This window comes from Dromiciops gliroides, chromosome 4 (assembly GCF_019393635.1).
Source record: "Dromiciops gliroides isolate mDroGli1 chromosome 4, mDroGli1.pri, whole genome shotgun sequence".
In the NCBI taxonomy this organism is placed as follows: domain Eukaryota; kingdom Metazoa; phylum Chordata; class Mammalia; order Microbiotheria; family Microbiotheriidae; genus Dromiciops; species Dromiciops gliroides.
In genome coordinates, this window is record NC_057864.1 from 368,947,274 (window position 1) to 368,958,638 (window position 11,365).

Below are 11,365 nucleotides of genomic sequence, written 5' to 3' on the forward strand. Positions count from 1 at the left end.
ATTCCTGATAGAACACCATGGATTCTTGCATCAGCTGGTCTTTGTTTCTGATCTCCTTGCACAATTCCCATTCAGAAGTTGGTTCTTTGTTTCTCCTGTAATGCCCCTGACTAACCCCAGATGATTGTGGGAGATCATGCTGGGCTCCAGGTTTCTAGAAGATTCCCAGCATGAACAAAGGTACCTGTTATGTGCCTCCCGGTATTCTGGGAAGTTAAGGACAATGTCTGTTCTCTTCTTCTGTCAGAACCTATGGGGACAAGCTCTGTTACCAATCGTGATAGAAACAAGAGACAGAGCTAGCTCATAATTGGTCAGTGCATGAGGAGATAGCAATTAAAAGAAATACCCTTTTCCAAATAACCTTTTTAGGACAGTGGCTTCAGGATCATTTATGAACAAACTTTCTCCTAGCTCTGCTGGCTTCTAACTTTTTGTACAATTGCTTGAATAGAAGAGCTTACCTCTGTTCTCCTTTGGTTTTCTGTACAATCCTTTTATTTAGGTCCCTTTCCAAATATTTTCCAGGGTTTGTGTGGGTAAACTGGACTCCTCTATAGCTTTCATGTCATCATCTTAAACAGAAGGTTTTTCATTCATTTATTAGCACAATTCTGATGATATGGCAATTTTATAGAAATTGATTAATTATTTCAATAATTAACTTGTGTATACAAAAGTAACTAAAATAAGTCTATAAAAAGTGCCATAAAACAATTAAAAATTACTATTAATACTTGTTTTAAAAAGAGGACTAATTTAGTTGGGAAGGCACCAAGCCAGGTTTCTTGGTGAAAGTGGCATTTTTTATAGGTCTAGAGGGTTTTTGATAGGCATAATGAGGGGATATTCCAGGAAAAGAATGCCACAGGTAGAAGGTAAATTGTACAAACAATTTCTGGAGAACAGAAAATGATTGAATTTGGCTGGGGCAAAGTACATAAAGAGGAATGATGAAAAAAACTGATTAGAAAAGTAGACCAAGGACTATGTAGTGGTGTGGGAGCCTCAAATATAATGTATTTGGGAGTTAGTAATGAGTTATTAAAGAAGGCAATAATATGATGCAAGTAGTGCTTCAAGGGATTATTTTCATAGCAGAGTGAAGTAGGAAAGATAAAGTCAATGCAAAAGTTAATAAAGGCATAAACTAGAGTGTGATCTGGGAACTGGAAAAGAAGGAAGGGTTCTTGGGAAGAAGAGTCAACAGAACTTGACAACTATATCAATCAAAGTTTACCATCAGGTTTTAAATCTGGGAGCCTAGAAAAATTATGGGGCCATTAAAAGAAAAATGGGAAGTCCAGATGTGCTGGTTTGTTTCTTAGTCATATTGAATTTGAGGAACTGGTTCTATGTCTAGTTAAAAAATGAGGGCCTAAAACTTAGGAGAGAGGTCAGAGTGGAAGATAATAAATTTGGAAGTCATTTGTAAAGAAGAATATGGAAACTGTGGGAGTGAACAGAAATCGCTAAGAAAGAAAGCAGAAAAGAGGGCTAAGGACAAAATGTTGAGGTATGTACACAAATAAGGTACAGAGTAAAAGAGAAAGCAGTGGGGGAAAATGGAGAAAAAGAAATGATCAAAAAGTAAGTCATTATCCAAAGGAGCATAGGATAAGACATAAACCCACAAAGCTGTTCTAAAAGCTATCAAGTGAAAATATGGCATCCAAATTTGCCCATATTTTCCCCAGAGTTCCCTTTTCCACCCAGATCAATCCAGATGGCCAAATAGACTACTGCAAATCAACCATTTATGGTTGCAAATAAACTGTATATACAAACCATTCTTTTCTGTTTAATAAAGGAGATGTGTCAGAGTATTCAGAATCTCAGGAAAGTTCATCTTGAGAAACATTACTAAATGAAAGTTGTTTGCCCTAGAACAAATTTGGAAGTAAGGGCCTGTTGCATTCAATTTCTGCTTCTTTTCCCTCCTCAAAGTTGCCCTCTTCTATGCAAAAATCCATTCCAGTGTTCTTAAACCATCTACAACTTTCTCAGGTCAAATTCTCTTCTAACAAAGGATTCTAAGAAACTCATTGATATGAAAACATAAACTTGGTCTAGAGGAGAAAAATTTTAGTTTTATCCTTGACCCTACCATTTGCAGCAATGTAACCTAGACTCTCTGAGCACTTTTTTTGTTCATCCATAAAATAAAAGACAAAAGCTAAGTAATCTCTAATGTCTTTCACATCTGCAACTTTAAGTATATAAAATGTCCTTTGCATTTTAATGGGGCGGACAAAGTCCATGTTTTATTTAAGGCAGACAGCTGAATGTCTCAAATAGAATTTGAGAATGAGAGTCTTGTATAGTAAAAGAGTGGTAGAGTTCATCAAATAGTAAAGAAACCTTTCCAGATCTCAAGAAATCACATCATATCACTTACTGGACATTAGACTTGGACACCTACTTAATCTGCTCAAGAGAACAGCTTAGTTGAAGACAAGCAATATGGTTACAATAGAGGAAAGAACACTGGATCTGGACTCATGAGAAGTAGCAGATTCTAGATCTGACTCTGTCATTAACCAGTAGTTCATCCTCAGGCACATTACTTCTCTTTTCTGGGTCTCATATTCAAACTGGGGAAGTAGAGGAAGATATTGGAAATTGGATTGGAGGATTTTAAGTTCCTTTCAGTTCTGATATTCTTTGGTGACTCTATGGTATTTCTGACCAATCATATAGTATTTTCTAAAGGCACATGATAGACAATTATTGACACCTAGATTGAGACAGAGTATTGGGCATTTATCCTGCCTCTCTATCTTCATGGATCAATGATCTGCTTCAGAGAAGAATCATGGAAAATTCTGTGCATTTCCTAAGCATGTGCAGGGAACAAACTGAGGGTAGATGAGTCTGGGTGGAAGATCATTCCAGTCACAATCATTTTAAATGCCTTGCGAAACCAAGGATAAAACATCCCATAAATGATTGGATTGAAGGTGGAATTGAAGTAGCCCAACCAGAGGAAAGCATTGTATAGATCCTCAGGGGTGCTGAAGTTAATGAAAGGATCTATGATGGTGAGGACAAAGAATGGCAGCCAGCACAGCACAAAAACCCCCATGACTATACTCAGAGTCTTGGTTGCCTTGCTCTCTTTCTTAGATGACGTTTTTGTTTTGGCTTCTCCACCCTTCAAGTTTGGAAGGGTGTCAATCTGCTTGGCATGTTTCCTGGCTACAGAAAATATGTGTATGTAAATACCAACCATTACCGTACCAGGAAGAAAGAAAGCAATGAAGGAAGCCAGGACCCCCCAGAGTTTGTTAAATATTAGCACACATAGACCCTCACAGTCAATTGCTGCTATAAATTCTTCAGCACCAATGATGTTCAACTCTGAGAACATAAGGCCAAAGGCAAAGAAAATTGGGATGGACCAGCTGATGAACAAAAAGACCTGGATCACTGGGATGGTGATTTTGGTGACATAATGTAAAGGGTCACACACTGCATAGTAGCGGTCCACTGAGACAAAACACAGATGGAAAATGGAAGTGGTGCAAAGCATGATGTCACAACAACTGTGTATTTTACAAAAGAGCCTTCCAAAATACCAGCAGGCCTCGATCGATCTGATCATGCTGAAAGGCATCACCATACAACTGAGCAAAAAGTCTGTTGTTGCCATGGAGAGGATCAGGAAGTTGGTTGGAGAGTGGAGCTGCTTGAAGTGGGAGATGGAGATGATGACCACCAAGTTTCCAAGCATCGTCATCACTATGGCACCGATCATGACTATGTACATGACCCAAACACTAATTGCAGGTCTTACATGTCTAGGACAGGAATTATTAACAAAGTCAAAGCAATATTGCACTTCTGGTGGGTTCCAGAGTTCAGGAGAATTCATTGTCCAAGTCCTAAGGAATATCTCCTTTCCAAAACTGCAACAGGTCTTCTATTTCTGAGGGAGAAAAAGGGTTAAAGGCAGGGGCAGGCAGGGCAAGGAAAGCAAACAACATCACAGAAATGTCATTCAGTCATTGAAGTCTAGAATATGATTGGCAGTTCCAAACCCATTTGACCCTTACTATCTATCAGAATAATTAACTCCCAAATGATAGTCAAATACAGCATGAGTTACACAGCTTACAACTAATTGGGCAACCCTGGCAGACGAATAACAGTAATTATAAAGGTCATATTTAAGAATATTCATTCAGAGTTCCTCAGAAAGATGAAGCTCCTTTAATGGCATTCCAACTCCCACCTCCATGACTTTGCATAGACTGTCTTTAATGCTTGGAATGTACTCCTTCCTCACTTCCATCTTTTATAATCCTTAGCATCTCTTAAAGTTCACCTCAATCACTACTTCTTACAGGAGGCTTTCCCCAATTCCCCCAGTTTCTAAAATCTTCCTCCTCCTAGTTACCTAGTATTTCTACTGTACATATTTTATATAAACATACATATTATTTCCCCCGATGGGATGTGAGCTCTTTGCAATCAGGATCTTTTTTATATATGCCTTTTTACTTTCAATCTAGCACATAGTAGTGTGAGAATATTATCATCAGGGGCCCCCATCTCAGTAGAAATGTAATAAATTATTTTGATTCCTTGATCTGATTTACTATTCCCCAATATTGTTTTCTTGTGTTTTAAAATAACTTTTATTGACAGCTTTTGCTTTTTATATCAGCAAAATTCCTTCCATTTTCTCACTCTTCCCCCTTCATAGAGAGCCATCTCATATGAGAGCAACAACAAAAAACTTAAAGAAAAAGAAGAGAAAATCAGCCAAATGATCATAGAAAACATCTGAAAATATATGCAGTATTCTATATCTATACATCTCCTTTTTCTACAAAAAAAGCAAGGTAGAGGTTTCTTTTCATATTTAGTCTCTGGAGCCATAGTTATTCTTTGTAATTTCACAACATTCATCTTGGTTGTTTTGTGGCTGCTGTTCTTTCCATTTACATTGTTGTCATCAGTATATATTGTTTTCTTGGCTCTGCTTACTTCACTTTGCTTCAGTTCTTTTAAATCTTTCCATGCTTCTCTGTGTTCATCATATTTGTTGTCTCTTATAGGATAGTAATATTCCATTGCATTTATGTACTATAATTTCTTTATCCATTCCCTAATTAATAAATGTTGACTTTGCTTCTAATTCATTTCTACTACCAAAAAAAAAAGTGCTGCTATAAATATTTTGTTCCATGTGGGGCCTTTCTTCTTATTAATATTTTCTTTGGGTATAATAATAGTAATAAACTCTATGAGGCAAACAGATTAATCAATTTAGTCATTTTATTTGCTTTCTTCCCAAAATGATTGTACTGATTCACAGCTCTATCAACCAATGCACTAGTGTTTCTATTTTCACAACCCCTCCAACATTGAATATTCCTATCTTTTGTCTTCTTTGCTGGGTATAAGATGAAACTTCAGGGTTGTTTTAATTTTTATTTCACTTATTATCAGCTATTTAGAGCTTTCTTTCATTTGATTGTTAATAGTTTACAATTTATCTTTTTTTTTTTTGGTTGGACAATGAGGGTTAAGTCAATTTATCTTTTAAGATTGTTGTTCGTATGTGTTGACCACTTATCTTTTGTAGATTGGCTTTTGGCAATATGTATGTATGTGTGTTTGTGCATGTGTCTGTGTATGTATGTATGTATGGAGAGAGACAGAGAGACAGAGAAAGGCAGAGACAGAAATACATATGATATATACAAAAAAATAGATATTCAAACAGACAGGTAGATAGATGTGTATATATGTATGCCTATTAATTGTCTATATATTTTGGATAACAATGCTTAACAGAGATATTTGATATGAAGATTCTTTTCCAATTCAACTGCCTTCCTTTTTCTAGATACATTAATTTTGTTTTTCAGTTTTGCGTAATCAAAATTTTCTCTCTATCATTTGTATTTGGCTCTAGCCATTATTTGAATATATGAATATATTTCTTATTGATAAATGTGAATGGTATATGAAGTGATTCTTTTCTAAATATTTTAACGGTATGATCCTTCATATTAAGGCTGCATATCAATCTGAAATGTGGCACAAGAAGTTGGTCTAAATCTTATTTCTGTTCAAAGTTTTCACAGCATTTCTCCATCAAATAGGGAATTCTTTCTCAAGTGATTTATGTTTTCTGGTTTATTAAACACTGTATTACTGAGTTCCATTCATTTCTGATTCTCCTTTGTCTGGTGTGTTCCATTAATCTACTTCTCTGTATTTAACCCAATGTTAAGGGGTTTTGATGACTACTGTTTTATAATATAAATTGACATCTGGAAGTACCTTCTCCCCTTTGTCCCTCCCTCTTTTCATTATTTTCCTTTATTTTCTAGATCTTTTATTTCTCCAAATGAATTTTGCTACAATTTCATCAAGTTCTGTAAAGCAGTGATATCAAACTCAAATAGAAACTAGGGCCATTAATCCATATATAAGGATCCCTGTGGACCACTTATTCACTGAGTTTTAACATCATCTATATTTATTATGTTTTTATTGATTTTGTTAAATATTTCCCAATTACATTCTAATCAGCTTTGGGAAGCACTTAGGAGTATTGTGGGTGGCATGTAGCCTGTGGTCAGCATGTTTGACACTTCAACTATAAAGAATCTTTTTGATAGTTTGATTGATGCAGCAATAAGACTAAATTAATTTTGTTAGTGTTGTCATTTTTATTGTATTGGCATGGTCCAGGCATGAAGACTGAATATTCCTCCAGCTATTTAAATTGCTCTTTATTTCTTTAATGAGAATTTTGCAAATGAAACAAAATAAGCATTTTGTATGTTTTGTAACCTTGATCCCCAAGTACTTTATACTTTTTATTCTTATTTGGAATGGGATTTATCTTTGTATTATTGCCTCTTAGATTTTATTTTTATATAGAATTGCTTTTGAGTTTTTTGAGTTTATTTTGTAAAGTGTCATGCTGCAGAAGCAATTGCCTCAGCATATTCACTGATTGCCTGTGTTTTTTTAAACCATCATATCAAGAGCAAATAGGAATAGTTTTATCTCCTCTTTACCTATCTTTATGTCTTTCTTTATTTTCTTATCTTATTGCTATTGTCAGCATTTCCAAAATTACATCAAATTACAGAGGAGAGAATGGGCATCCTTGTTTTATTTTGCATTTATTGTACAATTATACAATTTGTTTTATTGTGAACATTTATTGTTGTGGAAATTTATTTTGATCTGGGGACCCTACCTTTGGGCTAAAATTAGAAAGCCTTAGGCCCTCAGGGTCTCTTCTGTGTGGGAGGGGCTGGTTCCCCTCCCACTCTGCTTCAGCTGAGCCAAAAAGCTCAGTAGGCTGTATGACACAGCCAGGTAAGACAGCTGTGGGAGGGAGCCCCAGCTTCCTCCACCCTGAGAGGATCTATCTGAAAGATCCCCAGCTTGTCCAGGCCAGGCTCTGGCATAGCCCGTGCCGAGGTCCAGGCATGCCCCGCACCCCCACCAGTCGCAGCCCTGGCTGACAGATTAGCTTGGTGTGTATGGGGACGAAAAAAGCCCTAAGATTTGAGTGGAGAGAAGGAAGCTATATAGAGACCTGGGAGTTAGACAGCAGGGGGGAGGCCAGCAGACAAGATTAAGGGGGGCTGATGAGATTAAGAGAGCAGAAAGACTGGAGCACTAAGTGAGGGGGGAAGGAGAAAAAGCTAAGAGTTAGATGGAGCAGGAGGCCATAGGACAAGATTAAGGAGGACTGACAAGATTTTAAGGGAATGGAGAAGGATGCAGGAGAAGGCTAAAGGACTAGAGCTTGGGAGAGGCCAGAAGATTAAGAGAACAAAAGGACACTGGAGCACTAGGAGAAAGGAAGGAGAGGTGAGAGAGAAACACAGGGGTTCAGCAGTGGCAGTAAGGAGAGAAAAGTTAGATGCAGGAGGATAGACAAGGTGAAAGGGGCTTGGAGTTAGAAGTGAAAGTGAAGCAGGGAAGCTGGAGTGAAGGAGAAAAAGAGTGAAAGTTAGAGAAAGGTGGAGCATACCCTAAGGTAAGAGGCAGCTATGGCCCTTATTGTATTAAAAAAAAAGTTCCAGGCGCAGCAGGTGAAAAAGACACCTCAATGCAGTCAGGTTGTACATTTTATTTCCCTGTATTTTTATGTTTAAATAGTATCTCATAAATAAACTCTACTTTGATTATTTAGTTAAGAGGCTTCTTAATCTTTTGCTTATCAATTTGGGAGCAGTGTGGTGGAACTTTATAAACAGCCCACATTAAGTTAATAGCAGTCAGATAGCCAATTAGTCAAAAGTCCCCAGATTAGTCCTCCAGTCAGATTAGCCCCCCAAATTAGGCTAGTCATTTAAAATATTTCTACATTTGAATGGCAACCATGAAGGGACCTATGGCCCAATTATAATTTATCTAAACTTATAATTTTTCATATAGTCATAATTTTTCATATAAATCCAATTATATAATTTTTTCAGATTAGACTAGATTAGTTAATAATTAATTTTTTTACATTGTACAACAATAATACACTTATTGTGTTTATTGGGGACACTTCCAGTGTGCCCCCATTGCATATTATGTTTGCTTTTGATTTTAGATAGATATTTTTATGATATTAAAAAGATCCCCATGTGCCTATACTTTTCAGAGATTTTAGTATAAGTGTTTCACTTTGTCAAAGAATTCTTTTTTTTTGCAATTGAGATAATCATGGTTAGGATGTTTCTGTTTTTATTATGATTAATATGATTATTTCCCTAATGGTCAATAATTTTTGCATCCCTGGTATAAACCCAACTTGGTCATAGTGAGTTATTTCTTGGATGAATTGTTCTAATCTGACAGAACTAAAAAAAATTTAAATCATTATTTATTAATGATATTGGTCTATAGTTCTTCTGTGCTTTATCCTTCTCTGGTTTATGTATTAAACCTATATTTTTCTCACAAAAAAAGTCTGATAAAATGCTTTTTTCACCAATTCTTAAAAATAACTTATATAGTATTGGTACCTCAATATCCTTAAAATTATCAGAAGGCTCATGACTCATTTTGTTGCTGTTTAGTTGTTTCAGTTGTGTCCAAACGTTTGTGACCCCATTTGTGGTTTTCTTGGCAAAGATACTGGAGTGGCTTGCCATTTATTTTTCCAGCTCATTTTACAGATGAGGAAATTGAGACAAACAGGGCTAAGTGACTTGTCCAGGATCATACAGCTAGTGTCTAAGGCCAGTTTTGAACCTGTCATTCTATTCACTGTACCACCTAACTGCCCATGATCTCGATACTGGCAAATCAACTTTAAGATGCTGCCTTCTGAAGATTGTGGAATTGTGGAGTATGAAGAAATAGGGTAATAAGATAAGCACAACTTTTTAAACAGTGAATTTTTAAGATCTAATAAGTTAGTCAAACAAAATCTTGTGCTGTTCTTGTCCCTTGGAACTCCTTGATTTGAAAACTTAGAAATATAGTACTGTAATGATGAGAAATTTGGTACTGTGCCAATACAAAATATTTTTAGATAAAAATCAAAATTTTAAAAAACAAATCAAAACATGTCAGATAATACCTTTCATAAAACTGGTTACTTAAATCTCTTGATAGCTAGATTTAAGACTTTCACTTTAGGAACTAGGGTAATGTGACTAAAAATTAAAACAAGCAAAACCTTATCTCTATTTCTCCCAGTTCCTAAGAAATGCATTCTTAATAAATTTGGCATATAGAAGTATTCATTTTTCTTGCCTTTTTGGTAAATTTTACTACTCCATCCTTCAACTGGTTTAGGGTACAGACCACTGGCCTTGAAATAATATGACTTCAGGAGTCTAGGCTCATATATGGTTGGACACTATCAAGAACAATGAGAAAGGTGGCAGTCATGAGAGCCAAATGAGATTGAGAGGAAGCTAAAGGGTGCAAGCTAACCAGCCTGTCTGGTTGTAAAACAAACATGTTTACTTAAGGAAGTAAACTGAGAAACTTCTTTATCAAGTTCAATACCAGGTATTGTTTACCTTCGTACAAAATGTTAAGAGCCTCATTCCTGGACTTTGCTTTTCATTTGTCCCTTAGGGGGCAGCTAGGTGGCACAGTGGTTAAAGCACTGGCCCTCATGACTTGCTTTGTATTCAGTTTGCCCACCAACAGAGTCACTGATACCAAGAAATGAGGCACCCCATTGTGGAATAGGTCATCACTATTCATGTGCTGGCCTAGGATTTACAGTGGTATAGGTCAACCTTCATTTTTCTACCTATAGAAGACTTAGCAAATCCAAGTCACAATGAACTGGCAATTAAAATGTTAGAGTTTTTCTGGGTCTTCTCAAACAATGCCTTTGAAAAAATACATACCTCACCATTCAACTGGGTAGAACAAATCCGCTCAAACAAACATTCTTCTTCACACTTGATTTTTCTATGTTTTCCAAAACACCTTTCTTTGCCCAACTACATGCACATGCACGCGCAAACGCGCGCGCGCACACACACACACGCGCGCACACACACACACACACAAAACCTTGCTATCCCAATTTGCCAGTGGCAAATGACAACCTAGGGATTTGATGATGGTGCAGGATGAACTTTAAGAGACATTACAGGTAGCCAGAAAGTTTGGTTTGAAGAATTTCCTTGTTTTATTTTTGTTGTAATTGTTTTTGGTTTTGGACATACCCATGATTTCATTGTTGTAAAAGGTATCTTGTAAAGAAACTCTCTTGACAATGAAGACCTGAACTTCTTCTATAATTTTTAGTCTTAAAGAATTGCCTGTAGAGCTCACTAACAAGTTGAGCAACTTACTCAGGGTCACTCAGACAGTTTTTGTCAGAGGCAATATGAACACAGATCTTCCTAACTGCCATGTTAGCTTCCTATTCACTAGACCAAGCTACTTTCAGTACAGAAACTTTTATCCCCATTCTACATATGAACAAAATGAGACTCAGAGAAACTCATAAATCAGAGATTTGGAGCGGAAATTAATATTAGAGGCCAGAGTCTAATCCTTTCATTTTACAGGTGAAGAAAATGAGTCCCAGAGAAATTAAATGATTTGCCCTTAGTTTCTCAGCCAATAAGTGTCAGGATTTGAACAAAGATCTTCCTGATAATGACTCTGTCTCTGTCTCTGTCTCTGTCTGTCTCTCTGTCTCTCTGTCTGTCTGTCTGTCTCTCAGTGTCTACACACACATACACACACACCCCACGTTGTCTCCTGCTGATTAATTTGGGCTCAGGCTTCATGAAAGGAAGTTTTCCAGATCTTCTTTGTTAGTTTTACTGAAATGCTTTTTTTGAACTATTTATTTGTTTTTCTAGAAACTTGCCTAGAAACTTTGCTGAAACTATTACTCAAGTAGTTTAGT

At 36.4% G+C, this 11,365-nt stretch overlaps 1 protein-coding gene across 1 annotated transcript; it reads right to left on the minus strand.

Moving 5' to 3' along the window:
• Positions 1-2,836: 2,836 nt before the first annotated feature.
• LOC122756228 (trace amine-associated receptor 4-like) lies at positions 2,837-3,874 on the minus strand. The gene has a single exon (XM_044005408.1). The coding sequence runs from the start codon at positions 3,872-3,874 to the stop codon at positions 2,837-2,839; it is 1,038 nt and encodes a 345-aa protein (XP_043861343.1).
• Positions 3,875-11,365: the final 7,491 nt, after the last annotated feature.